The 16,407-nt window shown below is 42.3% G+C and overlaps 1 protein-coding gene across 2 annotated transcripts in view; it reads left to right on the top strand.

The window, feature by feature from the left end:
• The window catches only part of LOC105474926 (polypeptide N-acetylgalactosaminyltransferase like 5), a 65,132-nt gene that overhangs the window by 14,208 nt on the left and 34,517 nt on the right, over positions 1–16,407 (top strand). For both annotated transcript variants that reach the window (XM_071094220.1, XM_071094221.1), the window contains 2 exons: positions 1,056–1,176; positions 13,262–13,428. In XM_071094220.1, the coding sequence (XP_070950321.1) occupies positions 1,056–1,176; positions 13,262–13,428 (288 nt within the window). The remainder of the gene's footprint in view (positions 1–1,055; positions 1,177–13,261; positions 13,429–16,407) is intronic.

The following is a 16,407-nucleotide window of genomic DNA, read 5'->3' as shown; positions in this document are numbered from 1 at the left end:
AGTAGCTGGGACTACAGGTGCCTGCCACCTGTAATTTTTTGTATTTTTTGTATTTCTTTATTTTTATTTTTATTTTTTTGTTTGTTTGTTTGTTCAGTAGAGAGGGGGTTTCACCGTGTTAGCCAGGATGGTCCCGATCTCCTCACCTCCTGATCTGCCCACCTCGGCCTCCCAAAGTGCTGGGATTACAGGCATGAGCCACCGCGCCCGGCTCCAAAACTAAATTCTTTGGTGGGTGGGGAGGGGGTAGTTGAGGGGGCCCCGACCAATAGACGCCTGGCTACTGGGTGAAAGGGAGAGCAGGAAGGGGCGGGGGACGGGGGTGGCTCAGTACATTCTGCTTCTTTATCTCTCTATTTCCATGTAGCCTGCTTAAACCTATACTAGGGCACTTAGAATTGAAAATGGACCATCACATACAGGTTATTTTCTACAGATACCCAGTTGATCCAACGCCATTTGTTGATAAACTCCCCTTTCCCCACTGATATAATCAGAATATTTATCCCTCCATGTCTCATGTTGAAATTTGGCCCACAGTGTTTAATATGGAGCCTGGCAGGATGTGTTTGGGTTACATGGGCAGATCACTCGTGAATGGCTTGGTTCCTGCCTACAGTAATGAGCTCTCCTTCTATTAGCTCATGGGAAAGCTGGTCATTTCAAAAGCCTGGCATCTCCCGGTCCTTGCTCCCACTCTCACCGTGTGACTTGCCTGTTTCCTCTTTACCTCCTGCCAAGATTGGAAGCTTCCTGAGGCCCCCACCAGACGCAGATGCCGGCCCAATGCTTCTTGCACAGCCTGCAGAACTGTGAGCCAAATACATCTCTTTTCTTTATAAATTACCCAGCCTCAGGTATTCCTTTATAGCAATGCAAAACGTACTGAAACACTCGCCTTTGCCAAGAATTATTTGACCATTTTTGCACAGATCGATTTCTGAATTCTATTCTGGTTCTTTTAAAAAATTATTTTGGTTATCCAAGATCTTTCCTTTCCTGCATCACTGCTAGTAAGCCTTTACTTATATGACTCTAATTACTTTTTCTTGCAGGTATGGATTTTAACCATACAAACCCAGAACTTCATAACGAACTTTTAAAATACGGATTTAATGTGATTATCAGTAGAAGCTTGGGCATCGAAAGAGAAGTGCCAGATACCAGGAATAAAATGTATGTTCTCTCTTTCTCTCATTCTCTAGATAGGTAGGTAGGTAGGTAGGTAGGTAGGTAGATAGATAGATAGATAGATAGATAGATAGATAGATAGATAGATAGATTAAAAAGTTACCAACCAGATTTTAATTTTAGCATACTAGAAATGTCATAGATTCCTATTTTTAGGACGTGAAGTCAGATAATGTCAAGATTCTATTTCAAGATTCTAATGCTTATAATGTAGAGAGTATCTTCTTCATGGGCACAAAATGTGTTCTAGAGGTTTCCAAGAATTGAGTTAGCCACAGATCTTTTTATTAAATCACCAATAAGGGCTTCTGGCCAAAGGGGAATTCATTCCTGATAGAAAATGCTCTGGACAGCTACCTTTTTTTCCCCAAAATTTTACTTTTTTCAAAAAAATTGTTCCTTCAATTGTTGTATTAATAATTATTATGTTAATGGTTAACATAATCATTAATTATGTTATATAAAATAAACATAACATAAAATTTGCCATTTTAATCCTTTTAAAATATACAATACAGACATTCACATCGTGCAGCCATCGATACCATCCATCTCCAGAACTCTCTCACCATCCCAAACTGAAATTCTGTACCTGATATGGTTTGGGTCTATGTCCCCACCCAAATCTTATCTTGAGTTGTAATCCCAGGTGTCAAGGGAGGGACCTGGTAGAAGGTGATTGGATCATGGGGGTGGTTTCCCTCATGCTGTTCTCTTGATAGTGAGGGAGTTCTCATGAGATCTGATGATTTTAAAAGTAGTAGTTTCCCCTGCATTCTCTCTCTCTCTCTCTCCTGCCACCATGTAAGACGTGCCTTGCTTTCACTTTGCCTCCTACTATGATTGTAAGTTTCCTGAGGCTTCCCAGCCATGTGGAACTGAGTCAATTAAACCTCTTTTGTTTAGCAATTACCCAGTCTCAGGTAGCATCTTTATAGCAGTGTGAAAATGGATTAATACAGAAAATTGGTACCAGGAGTGGGGCACTGCTATAAAGATACCTAAAAATGTGGAAGCAACTTGGGAACAGGGTAACAGACAGTGGTTGGAATAGACTGGAGGTCTCAGAAGAAAAGGGGAAGATGTGGGAAAGTTTGGAATTTCCTAGAGACTTGTTGAATGGCTTTGGTCAAAATGTTGATAGTGATAAGGACAATGAAGTCCAGGCTGAGGTGGTCTCAGATGGAGATAAGGAACTTGTTGATAAATGGAGTAAAGGTGACTCTTGTTATGCTTTAGCAAAGAGACTGGTGGCATTTTGCCCCTACTCTGGAGATCTATGGAACTTTGAACTTGAGGTTTGGAAAATTTGCAGCTGACCATATAGTAGAAAAGAAAAACCCACTTTCTGGGGAGAAATTCAAGCCCAATCCAGCTGTGAAAATTTGCATAAGTAATGAGTTATGAATGTTAATAGCCAAGACAATGGGGAAAATGTCTCCAGGGCATTTCAGAGATCTTCATGGCAACTCCTCCCATCACAGGCCCAGAGGCCTAGAAGGAAAAACAATTTTGTTGGCCAGGCCCAGGGCCCTGCTGTTCTGTACAGCGTTGGGTCAAGGTGCCCTGTGTCCTAGCCACTCCAGCTCCAGCCACAGCCAAAAGGGGCCAAAGTATAACTAAGGCTGTGGTTTCAGAGGTTGCAAGTTCCAAGCCTTGGTGGCTTCCATGTGGTATTGGGCCTGTGGTGCACAGAAGACAAGAGTTGAGCTTTGGGAGCCTCCACCTAGAATTCAGAGGATATATGGAAATACCTGGATATCCAGGCAGAAGCCTGCTGCAGGGGCAGAGCCCTCGTGGAGAACCTCTACTAGGGTAATGCAGAGGGGAAATGTGGGGATGGAGACACCAAACATAGTCCCCACTGGGGCAATGCCTACTGGAGCTGTGAGAAGAGGATCACCTTCCTCCAGACCCCAGAATCGTAGATCCACCGATAGCTTGCACCATGCACTTGGAAAAGACACAGGCACTCAACACCAGCCCTTGAAAGCAGCTGTGGGGGATGTAGCCTGCACAGCCACAGGAGCAGAACTGCCCAAGCCCTTCGGAGCCCACCCCTTGCATCAGTGTGTGAGACTTGGAGTCAAAGGAGATCATTTCAGAGCTTTAAGATTAAGGGGCCAGGCACTGTGGCTTTTGCCTATAATCCCAGCACTTTGGGAGGCTGAGGCAGGCAGATCATGAGGTCAGGAGTTCAAGACCAGCCTGGCCAGCATGGTGAAACCCCATCTCTACTAAAAATACAAAAAGAAATTAGCCAGGCATGGTGGTGCATGCCTGTAGTCCCAGCTACTCAGGAGGCTGAGGCAGGAGAATTGCTTCAACCCAGCCAGCAGAGGTTGCAGTAGGCTGAGTTCACACCACTGCACTCCAGCCTGGGTGACAGAGCGAGTTCTGTCACACACACACACACGCAAAGATTTAATGTCTGCCCCACTGGGTTTCAGACTTGCATGGGGCCTGTGGTCCCTTTGTTTTGACCAGTTTCTCCCTTTTGGAATGGGAATATTTATCCAATGCCTGTACCCCCATTGTATCTTGAAAATAACTAACTTGATTTTTATTTTACAGGCTCATAGGAGGAAGGGACTTGTCTTGTCTCAGATGAGACTTTGGACTTGGATTTTTAGGTTAATCCTGGAATGAGTTAATACTTTGGGTGACTGTTAGGAAAGCATGATTGGTTTTGAAATGTGAAATGATATTTGGGAGGGGTCAGGGGCAGAATGATATGGTTTGGCTCTTTGTCCCCACCCAAATCTCATGTTGAATTGTAATCCTCAGGTGTCGAGGGAGGGAGCAGGTGGGAGGTGATTGGATCATGGGGGTGGTTTCCCCCATGCTGTTCTCATGATAGTGAGAGACTTCTCATGAGACCTGATGGTTTTTAAAGTGGTAGCTTCCCCCATGCTCGCTCGCTCTCCTGCTGCCATGTAAAATGTACCTTGCTTCCCCCTCACCTTCTGCCATGATTGTAAGTTTCCCAAGGCCTCCCCAACCATGTGGAACTGTGAGTCAATTAAACCTCTTTTGTTTAGAAATTACCCAGTCTCAGGTGGTATCTTTATAGCAATGTGAAAACGAAGTAATATAGTACCCAGTAAACAACAACTCTCCATTTCCCAACCCCAACACTTCCTGGCAATCACCATTCTACTTTGTGTGTCTATGAATTTGATTACTTTAAGTACCTCATATAAGTGGAATCAGACAGTATTTGTCTTTTTTTTGTGACTGGCTTATTTTGCTTAGCACGATGCCCTCAAGGTTCATCTATGTTGTAGTGTGTATGTGCTAATGCGTTTTTAGTTTGTTTTAAGTTCTGATGGTTTCCAGAGAAAAAGGGCCAATATTCTCCTTTAACTAAATGAGAAATACTTACATTAAGGAATATCCATGAAACAGGAGAAAGCAGGGCCACTTTGCCTTGTTGCAACCTGTGTGCAACACAAACATTTGAAGCCACAGATATCACTTATGATGTGGTACACTCAAGAGACGTGGAGTTTGTACATGATTACACAATGTGTCTGGGTCATGATAAAATAAAAAACTTAAATTTACTCAAACCATAGAACATGGTATTAATATGGAGAACAATATTTCACTGAACTGAATATTTACTACAAAGGTCAACATTTTAAAATATCTTTTATGTTATGAATTTCTCTCTGTATCATCATTTGTTCTTCCTAAATCTCACCTTCTAAAATAGTGTGATTGTTTTTGCTTCCCTTCCCCCATCACATGATTACTGTTCAGAAAAACAAAGTTTAGAGAGATTCATCCAAAAAGAAAAGTGGACTTGGCAGTTTTAATATTTAAACTATAACTTTATTTAATAGGAAATTCAATTCTGTACAAAGAACCCACTACTATGTTTAAAAATTAACTTCTAAGAGTAGCTACCACTATCTGGAGTCCAACCAGGTTTTTAGCCATTATTGTAATAGCCATATTATGTCATTAAATGGAATTTTCATTTTAGCTTTGCCTTACTTTTCAAAAAAATATAATTTGATCTCATAAAATGAGTTTGGAAGTGTTTCTTCCTCAATTTTTTGGAAGCATTTGAAAAGAATTGATATTTATTCTTTAAATAAATTCAGCAGTGAACCCATTAGGTCCTGGGGTTTTCTTTGGTAAGAAATTTTTATACCTGATTGAATGCCCTTACCCATTTTCGGTCTGTTCAGATTTTCAGTTTCTTCTTGATTCAGTCTTGATATGTTATATGTTTCTGGGAATTTATTCATTTCTCCTAGGTTATCCAATTTGTTGGCATATACTTTTTCATAGCGGTCTTTTATGATTCTCTGTATTTCTGTGATATCAATTAGGTCTCCTCTTTCACTTCTGGTCTTATTTTTTTGAGTCTTGTTTTTTCTTAATTAGTCTAGCTAAAGGTTTGTCAAATTTGCTTATCCTTTTAAAAACCCAACTCTTTGTTTGGTTTGTCTTTTCTATTGTTTTCCTAATCTCTATTTCATTTATTTCTGCACTTTGTCATTTTCTTTCTTTTACTAAATTTGGGCTTAGTCTGCTCATCTTTTTCTTGTTCCTTCAGGTATAACATTAGGTTGTGTATTTGGAAACTTTCTTTTGCTTTGATATAGGTATTTATTCCTATAATCTCCAAACTTAGTACTGCTTTTGCTGCATCCCATATGTTTTGGTATGTTTTTTCATTTCCATTTGTCAAGATATTTTTAATTTCCATTTTAATGTCTTTTTAAAAATTTCTTCTTTGGCCCATTGGTTGTTTAGGAATATGTTGTTTAATTTCCATATATTTGTGAGTTTTCTGAAATTTGTCTCATTATTGATTTCTAGTTTTCATACCATTGTGATCAGAAAAGATACTTGATGTGATTTCAATCTTAAATTGTTAAGACTTGTTCTGTGGCCTAATATTTGATCAATCCTGGAGGATATTCCATGTGCACCAAAGAAGAAATATATGCTCTTCAGCTGTTGAATAAAATGCTCATATGTGTCTGTTAGTTTCATTTGATCTAAAGTGTAGTTGAAGCCCAGGATTTCCTTATTGATTTTCTGTCTGGATGATCTGTACATAGCTGTAAGTGGGGTATTGAAGTCCCCTACTATTATTTTATTGCAGTCTATTGCTCACTTCAGATTATTAATATTTGCTTTATGTATTTAGGTTCTGTGATGTTGGGTGCAGACATATTTACAATATGTCTTCTTGATGTTATATCTTGGTATTATATTACCAACTGGCAATATAATATTGTTATATCTTCTTGATGAAATGGGCCCCTTATCACTGTAAAATGACCTGTTTTATCTCTTTTTAAAGTTTTTGACTTACTATTTTACTTCAGTATAAGTATACTCTGCTCTCTTTTGGTTTCCATTTGCATGAAATATCTTTTTCCGTCTCATCACTTTTAATCCTGGTATATCCTTAAAGGGGAAGTGAGTTTCTCGTAGGCAGCATAAGTTAGGTCTTGTTTTTTTAATCATGTTATTTGAATTGAGATTTATGTATGTATTTTCAGAAGTCTGCAAATTCTTAATGAGATTCTCCATGAGAATTCTAAAATTCCATCTTCCCACTTACATATGTATATTTTTTGAGATGGAGTTTTGCTGTGTCGCCCAGGCTGGAGAGCGATGGCACAATCTCGGCTCACTGCAACCTCTGCCTCCAGGTTCAAGTGATTCTCCTGCCTCTGCCTTCTGAGTAGCTGGGATTACAGGTATGTGCCATCACACCTGGCTAATTTTTGTATTTTTAGTAGCGATGAGATTTCTCCATGTTGGTCAGGCTGGTCTCGAACTCCTGACCTCAGGTGATCCAACCACCTTGGCCTCCCAAAGTGCTGGGATTGCAGGCATGAGCCACCGTACCCAGCCTATTATTTTTAATTAATATATACTTATACAGGAGGACAGCCTGTTACTATTGTCACTGAATTTCAGTAGGTAATGAGAAAAGTATTAGTAAACTTAATAGGTACATTATACAAATGATGTCAAACAGAGGCAGACCAAATGCCTAAATTATATGTTATGAGAAGTTACTTTACAGTATGGCCAATAGAATTTTTTAAAACAGTATTTCAAATACAAAAATAGGACTGAGAGATTTAAGCAAACACACACTACATAGTAGGAAAATCTAGTCAAATTAAGAAATAAACTTTCCTATAACAAGTAGAAAATAAGTTATAAGTGGTGATGTCATTTCAGCAAAATCCAACCTGAAATTAAAATAATTTATTAATTTGATTTTAACTCTTCTAGCCATATTTCATTATTTTTAACTGTTTTATTTATAGCCGTGTACAAACTTATGAGCACAAGGAGATTCTGAGCTCATAAGTTCACATATTTAAGAAACATTAAAGTAACAATTCATCTCTGGAGGTTAAGAACTTATTTTCTCTCCAAAAAAAGTCTATGCATGATTCAAGTTTTTAAAATCCTGATTTATGTTTTTCTTTTTTGTGTTGTCTTCATCAGATTTTGATATCAGACTTATACTGGCTTTATAAAATGAATTTGAAAGTTTTTGACTCTCTAAAATAGTTGGGATAATATGATAATTACCTACTATGCTGAAATAGCACTTGCTTGGTAATTATGAATCACCAGTGCATTTTTTTTTGTTTTGTTTTGTTTTGTTTTGTTTTTTGAGACGGAGTCTCGCTCTGTCGCCCAGGCTGGAGTGCAGTGGCGCGATCTCGGCTCACTGCAAGCTCCGCCTCCTGGGTTTACGCCATTCTCCTGCCTCAGCCTCCCGAGTAGCTGGGACTACAGGCGCCCGCCACCGCGCCCGGCTAATTTTTTGTATTTTTAGTAGAGACGGGGTTTCACCGTGGTTTCGATCTCCTGACCTTGTGATCCGCCCCCCTCGGCCTCCCAAAGTGCTGGGATTACAGGCGTGAGCCACCGCGCCCGGCCTCACCAGTGCATTTTTTAGTGGTAGACATTGATAAACTTGCAGATTACTCTAAGGTTATTGTTCTACTCAAGCTTTCTATTTCTAGAGGCTTTTTAGGACACTATTGTAATAAAACTTTTTTCCACCTATTTTTCAAATTTATTGGCAAAAAGTTGTGTAGCTTATTTCCCTAATTATTATTATCTGCACTGGTACCATACCTTCTTTCTCATTTTTTTATTGTATATTTTCCCACTCTCTTTTTAAGCTTGATGTGCATTGTTTTGTCTTTCAAAAAACCAACTTTTGATTATGCTTACCAATTTTACTTTTTTGTCTTCCAGTTCATTAATTCCTAGTTATCTTTACTGGTTCATTTTTATTTCATTTGCTTTATCCTGTTTTTCTTGCTAGTTTATAAGGTTAGTTTAATTATTTGACCTCTTTGTGGTATAATAATACATTTCTAAATATTCATTTTATTCTGATTTAAATTTTAGCCATATCTCTTAGATTTTAACATGATAGGCTTTCATTTTAATTTCTATATAATTTACAATTTGTAACTTCCTCTCATCCAAAAATTATTTAGAAAAATCCATTTTTTTAAATAGGATTTGAACAAATGAATAGCCATTTACAAATCAGTTTATCAGTCATCTGTCACCATGTTTTTCTAATGTACTCAAAAGATTGTCATTGTAATAGTGCCTGTGCCCGCTAGAGTATTTCTACTCAAAATACGGCCTGAAAACCACCAGCACGGACAGCCCCTGGGAGCTTGCTAGCCATGCAGAATCTCAGACCCCAGCCCGGATCTCCTTAATCAGAATCTGCAGTCAGCAAGAACCCCAGCTGAGACCTATGCATGGTAAAATTTGGTATCCAAATATTGGTTTGGTAGGGCTGCTATAAGAAAGTACCATCAGCTGGGTAGCTTAGACAACAAAAATTATTCTCTCTCAGTTTTGGAGGCCAGAAGTCTGAAATCAAGGTGTTGGCAGGATTGGTTGCTTCTGAGAGCTGTAAAGAAAGGCTCTGTTCCAGACGTCTCTCCTTGGCTTGTAGATGGCCGTCTTCTCCCTATAACTCTTAATGCCATCTTCCCTTTGTATATGTCTGCCTCTGTGTCCAAATTTCCCCTTTTTGTAAGAACGTGACTCATATTGGATTAGGGCCTACCTTAATGAGCTAACCTTACTAATTATCTCTACAACAGTTCTTTTTCCAAATAGGATCACATTCTGAGGTCCTGGGGACTAGCACTTCACCATATGAATTTCGGAGGACACAATTCAGCCTAAAACAGTGCTGCTTTGTACTGAACTATTATTAATGTATAAGGTCAGCAATGTATAAGGTTAGCAAATTTATAAGATCAGCTCACTGAAGACAACCAAAGGCCATCCAAATTTCTTTAGTCTTTTTTTTTATTATTATTATTTTGAGATGGAGTCTTGCTCTGTTGCCCAGGCTGGAGTGCAGTGGTGCCATCTCGGCTCACTGCAAGCTCCACCCCCTGGGTTCACGCCATTCTCCTGTCCCAGCCTCCTGAGTAGCTGGGACTACAGGTGCCCACCACCACACCCAGCTAATTTTTTTTTTTTTTTTTTTTTTTAAGTAGAGACAGCATTTCACCATGTTAGCCTCCTGGATGGTCTCAATCTCCTGACATCGTGATCTGCCCGCCTCAGCCTCAGGCATCCCACCACGCCTGGCCTCCTTTTACTCTTAAAAATAGCTTACTTAGGTCAGGAAAGATTTTTTTTGGCGGGGAGGGGGGCAGAATTTTGCTCTTGTTACCCAAGGTAGAGTGCAATGGCATGATCTCTGCTCACTGCAACCTCCGCCTCCCAGGTTCAAGAGATTCTCCTGCCTCAGCCTCCCGAGTAGCTGGGATTACAGGCGCCCGCCACCACACCTGGCTAATTTTTTGTATTTTTAGTAGAAATGGGGTTTCACCATGTTAGCCAGGCTGGTCTTGAACTCCTGACCTCAGGTGATCCACCCATCTTGGCCTCCCAAAGTGTTGGGATTACAGGCATGAGTCACTGCACCTGGCCAGGAAAGTATTTATAGACATACCACAGCAACATTTATTGATCTGTTTTTGAGAAACCCACACACACCAGGTTCTCTTGGGGTTCTAAAGGGTCCTCATGTGAGCTTCAGGCTCCTCCACCAACATCAGACTGAAGGGATGCAGTTTATTTCCAGTTTTCTTAAAGTGATACACCTGGGACTGACTGTAACATCAGAGATGTGATTTTAGCAGCACAAGTCATCCTGGACCACCACTTCTCTTATTCATGGTATTGGTCTTCCATTAATTCAGTCTAGCATCATATTTTCTCTTTCTCTCCTACTTTCTGTCTCACAACTCAACGATCTTACTGGAATATTTTTTTGAGACAGAGTCTCAATCTGTCGTCCAGGCTGGAGTACAGTGGCACGATCTCGGCTCACTGCAACCTCCGCCTTCTGGGTTCAAGCGATTCTCCTGCCTCAGCCTCCTGAGAAGCTGGGATTACAGGGGCGCACCACCACGCCCAGCTCATTTTTGTATTTTTAGTAGAGAAGGGGTTTCGCCATGTTGGCCAGGCTGGTCTCGAACCCCTGACCTCAGGTGATCTGCCCGCCTTGGCCTCCCAAAGTGCTAGGATGACAAGCATGAGCCATTTAAGGCTTTTAATTATTTTTCCACATGTTTCTGCACAGCCGCATTTTCCCATTCACCGTTCCAGACCCAAGTGCAGTTGGTGCAGGTGCCCTCATTCCCATCTGTTCTGGTGCTTCCTTGGCCCTGTCCCTCAGACTCTCCATTCCCTTGAATCTGATGTCAGTTCCACTCAGTGGACATGACTTCTCTGTCTTCATCTTGCCTTGGATGAAAATGAAGACCAGGATAAGGCCCTCTCCTTCCCTGGTGACTTCATTTTGTGAGTACCCTGAGGGGATGCCTGTAGGATTGCCTGCCCAGCACTCCTTTCCCACTGTTTTTCCCCCTTTCCACGTGATTGCAGTGGTAACAATGATTTTTTTTATTTCGACTCAATTTTCTGGCCCCAGTTGATTAACCCAGGGATGGGCACCTATGGCAGGCTGGGCCAATGAATCTTTTCTGGTCAATATTTGATCTTGGAAAAGGTAAAGTCCCATCAGTTTCTCCTTGGGTACTTGCCTATGAGATATGAGATATGCCGATGTCAATCACATTTCCCACTGAAGAAGTGGAAACAAGCCCAGTTGCAAAGGAAGATGATAATCATGTCATGAGCCTTCTATCTGAATACTTACTGCATGCCAGGCACTTCTCTAAGTGTTGTAGACATGTTAATTCATTGCATCTTCACAGCCCTTGGAAGTAGGTTGTTATTGCTACTATTATTTTTCCCAGATGTAAACACAAAAGCAGAGATGGAGAGTGTCCAGACGTCATTCAAGCCTCTAGTTCTAATCATTCCTTAAGGCTCCAGCTGCTGCAGTTGCTAGGTCCTATGAGACATTTGGGTCAGCTCACAATACATCTCTCCCTTCCCTTCCCTTCCCTTCCCTCCCCTCCCCTCCCCTTCCCTCCCCTCCTTCCCTCCCTCCCCTCCCTTCCCTTCCCTTCCCTTCCCTTCCCTTCCCTCTCCTCCCCTCCTCTCCCCTCCCCTCCCCTCCCTCCCTCCCCTCCCTCCCTTCCCTCCCTTCCCTTCCCTTCCCCTCCCTTCCCCTCCCTTCCCCTCCCTTCCCCTCCCTTCCCCTCCCTTCCCCTCCCCTCCCCCCTCCCCCCTCCCCCTCCCCCTCCCCCGCCCCCGCCCCTTCCGCTTCCCTCTCTCTCTTTCTTTCTCTTTCTCTCTCTCTCTCTTTTTTTTTTTTCTTTGGAGGCAGTGGTATGATCTTGGCTCTCTACAACTTACCTCTCCCAGGTTCAAGAAATTCTCTGCCTTAGCCTCCTAAGTAGCTGGAACTACAAGTGCATGCCACCACATCTGGCTAATTTTTGTATTTTTAGTAAAGACGGAATTTTGCCATGTTGTCCAGGCTGGTCTCGAACTGTGACCTCAGGTAATCCACCTACCTCAGCCTCCCAAAGTGCCAGGATTACAGGCATGAGCCACTGTGCCAGCTACACCTCCCTTTCTTTTGCTAAAGTTAGCTCTTTAATTTCTTTAATTTATAACCAAATATATTTCAGAATACAACCAAATAATATATCAATCTAATAATTAATAACTAATATTACTAGAATTCCAGAATTCAGCTTCTGTATTTCTCTCATGTGCACATACAAAAAATAAATAAAGCATTTTTGGGCCAGGCACATTGGCTCATGCCTATAATCCCAACACTTTGGGAGGCTGAGGTGGGTGGATCACCTCAGGTCAGGAGTTCAAAACCAGCCTGGCCAACATGGTGAAACATTGTCTCTACTAAAAACACAAAAAATTGGCCAGGCGTGGTGGCGTGCGCCTGTAATCCCAGCTACTTGGGAGGCTGAGGCAGGACAATCACTTGAACCCAGGAGGCAGAGGTTGCCGTGAGCCAAGATGGCACCATTACACTCCAGCCTGGGCAACAAGAGTGAAACTCCATCTCAAAAAATAATAATAATAAAAATAAAAATAAATGAAATAAAGCGTTTTGTCAAATATTCAGAAGAAATCCAATTAGACCATATCTGCTACACTTTTTTGTTGTGATGGACTCCACAAATACAAGAATAAAGTTGGAGTTTTCTCTGAAGACAGCACAATAAAGTTAATGTATACCTTTTAATGTGCGAGCTTAGTAATTCATTTTTATCTGTTCTGCTGTGGTGACAGCAAAAAAAGAGAGATAAAACTAATTCATTTTTATAACAGAAGCTAATATATGAATATAATTTGTGTTTATACTATGTTTAAAATAGAACTAAGATTACCAACACAGTCTCAGGAAAGAGTAATTATTACTGACATTAAGAAGGAGGAAATGATTCAGAAAATACTAGAACAACATAAGAAGTTAAATACATTTTTGTAATTTTAGATATACTGTCACCTACTACCATAATGATCAATTGGAGGAAAGAGTAAAAAAGATGCAAATAAGAAGAGGTGTTTGAATGAGATGACAAAATATCCAAGGCATTTAGATGGATTGTTTTCTTCATGTTATTTCTGCCTGCAGGTGTCTTCAAAAACATTACCCAGCCCGCCTCCCGACTGCCAGCATTGTCATTTGCTTCCATAATGAAGAATTTCATGCCTTGTTTCGGACCGTGTCCAGCGTCATGAACCTCACGCCACACTATTTTCTTGAAGAAATTATTTTGGTAGATGACATGAGCGAAGTTGGTAAGATAGAACACTCATTATCTAATCTACTTTGTTGTTGTTGTTGTTGTTGTTGTTGTTATGGAGTTTCACTCTGTCACCCAGGCTGGAGCGCAGTGGTACTATCTCAGCTCACTGCAACCTCTGCCTCCTGGGTTCAAGTGATTCTCTTGCCTCAGCCTCCTGTGCAGCTGGAATTACAGGTGCGCGCCACCATGCCCGGCTAATTCTTGTATTTTTAGTAGAGACAGGGTTTCACCATGTTGGCCAGGCTGGGTCTGGAACTCATTACCTCAAGTGATCTGTCCGCCTCAGCCTCCCAAAGTGCTGGGATTACAGGTGTAAGCGACTGTGCCCGTCCATCTAATCTACTCTGAAGGTAGTGCTCTCCCTGATGGCACTTGAGTATTTTGTACAAAGAATCTTTTTGGTGGGTGTTGGGGCAGGCACTGCACTAGGGGACAAAGAATCTTTTTGGTGGGTATTGGAGCAGGCACTGCACGAGGGGCTCTTGGTGCATGGTGGACATGTGAGACCTGGGCCCTGTACTTGGGCTCATGGCAGAGGGGTGGAGGGGCGGTGCTTCCACAAGCTAAACATAGGGGCACTGGCCACATCCTTGGAGATAACTTCAGGAAGAAGTGACATGTCAACTGAGGTCTGAATGATGAGTTGTAATGCTCCAGGTGGAGAGGAAGGAAAAGGTGTTTTAAGTAGCTTAAGCAGCACTGCAAAGGCCCACAGGCAAGAGAAGACATAGTGAGCTTGAAATACATGCTACCATATTTTATGTAGTTTATATATCAGTATAGAGTTGCAGGAGGAAGGTGGGCAAAACCAAAGTTATTAAAAGGGAACTCCCAGCCCAGCCTGGTGGCTCACACCTGTAATCCCAGCACTTCGGGGGGCCAAGGTGGGCAGATCCCTTGAGCTCAGGAGCTCCAGAGCAGCCTGGCAACATGGCAAACCCCATCACTTTAAAAAAGGCGGGGCAGGGGGATAACTGCTCATAAAGGGCATTATTTGAATTTTATCTTGAAGCTGTGAGGAGCTATTAAGGGCTTAATGCAGGAAAATGAGATGATCTAGGAATTCCATGAAAGAAGTGGAATCAGACCAACCACTGTTAAGAGCATATTCTTTCATGCTTATGGGTTTTAAAGAATTGTGATACTAGCACTAGTTAGCTACACTTAGAATTTGAAATCACTCATCTAATTTACAATGGAGTATAAACCTTAGGCAAGCTAGGAGTACCAAAGCAATGATGTCAATATTAAGTAAGTTTCAGGCTGAAAGTCAACCCAATCCACTGTAAATGTGACCCACTATGAGCTCAGAAACAAAAAGATGAGGAGAAGCAGTAGGAAGAACAGGCAGAGAAAGAAGCCATCCCATGAGGTTCACCCTGCGGGAAAGTGACTCTAGGTGACTCCTGAATGTGACTCAAGTCACTGGCAGTTGTGTGGTGGAAATGTAGATGTTGGCCAGGCACCTATCATAAATAACACTGTTTCTAAGGGGGTCACCAACGTCTGAGGGCACAGGACTGTCTATTTCTAGCCTCGTGCATGGGAAGAGTGTGGAGTGAGGGCCTGGCTTCCCTGCTGCCCCTGTGACCCACGCTGCCTCATCTGTTCAAAAGAAGGAGCAGCATGTTTGGCAACTTGCTGGGCAAGAAGTCACCGGGAAAGCCACCAGCAGGGGACAGGTTGGGATAACCTGACAGATTGTGGAATTCTAACTTTTCTCCCAGAAGTACAAGGATGCTGCCATGGGGACACAGTGCCAGGAATGACCAGGGGATGGATACCTCCCCCAGCCTTTCAGAAGCACACCATGAATTTAGAGACATATCTGGTGTCTTAGTCAGCTTCGCTGCTGTAACAAAACACCACAAATGGGGTGGCTTAAACAACAAACATTTATTTCTCAGAGTCCTGGAGGCTGGAAGTCTGAGGCGAGGGTGCCAGCACGGTTGAGTTCTTAGAGAGGGCCCTCTTCCTGGGTGCTAGACAGCCATCTTTTTGCTATGTCCTCATGTTGTCAAGCTAGCTCCATGACCCAATTATGCCCCTGCAAGGCCGCACCTGCAAATACCATCATACTGAGGGGCACTTTGAATTTTGGTGGGGACACAAACATACAGGCCATAAGATCTGTCAACCTTCTTATACATTCATCATACATTGTGGTCCCCTTTATAAGAGACTAGGGGGTCGCTACTGCTAACATGCGGTTGTACTGCCCAACCAGACACCTCTGCTTCTCCTCCTTGATCTGAGCCTTTGACCCACGCAGAGCCTCAAACGCAGGATTAGGGTGTTCTAGGCTCTGCTGGAGATCAGGTTGACACCTTCCTCCTTTAATTCACAGTGACTTCATCATGGGTTTAAGGACAATTTCTTCAACAAAACCCTGTCTTCCCCAGCTGACACTCATAGGTAAGGCCGATAGACTCCTCAGCTTGGGGGAGCAGGGCGAGGGGCCCAGGGAACTGCCCCCACTGAGTTACACAAATGGTCTGTCCATGACCTGCTGCCATCCACTTTTCCTGTAGTCCTGGTCCCTCTACACTGCAAGCCAACAGCATGACCATCTTCTGAAAACCCCACACCCTCCACTTCATGTCAGTGACTGCTGCTGCCCCAATTGCCTTTATCTCCTCCAGGGCCTGGCTCATGGCGTCCCACTTCTCCTTCCTCCTACTGCCTCCTACATCCTGGATGCGAGTGAGGTGTCTGCAGACCTTTGAGCTGAGATGCTGCCCAGGCCTGCAAGCACAGCTGTACAGCTTGTATCCCTGCCTCTTTTTAAAAACAAGGAAGGAGATCCCTCCTTCTGCTGAGATTACCATGAACCTGTTCCCATTGAACTTGCTCCTGACCCGGATTGCTGGGACTTAGGAATTTAGATCTCTGAGGCACCTGCATCCATCTCACCTGGTCCCAGCCTCCTTTATCATCATCATATTAACCTCCAAATATTAAGTGACTGTTG

This window comes from Macaca nemestrina, chromosome 4, assembly GCF_043159975.1.
Source record: "Macaca nemestrina isolate mMacNem1 chromosome 4, mMacNem.hap1, whole genome shotgun sequence".
Taxonomy (NCBI): domain Eukaryota; kingdom Metazoa; phylum Chordata; class Mammalia; order Primates; family Cercopithecidae; genus Macaca; species Macaca nemestrina.
The sequence above is the reverse complement of the archived record's forward strand: the minus strand, read 5'-3'. Positions and strand labels throughout refer to the sequence as shown.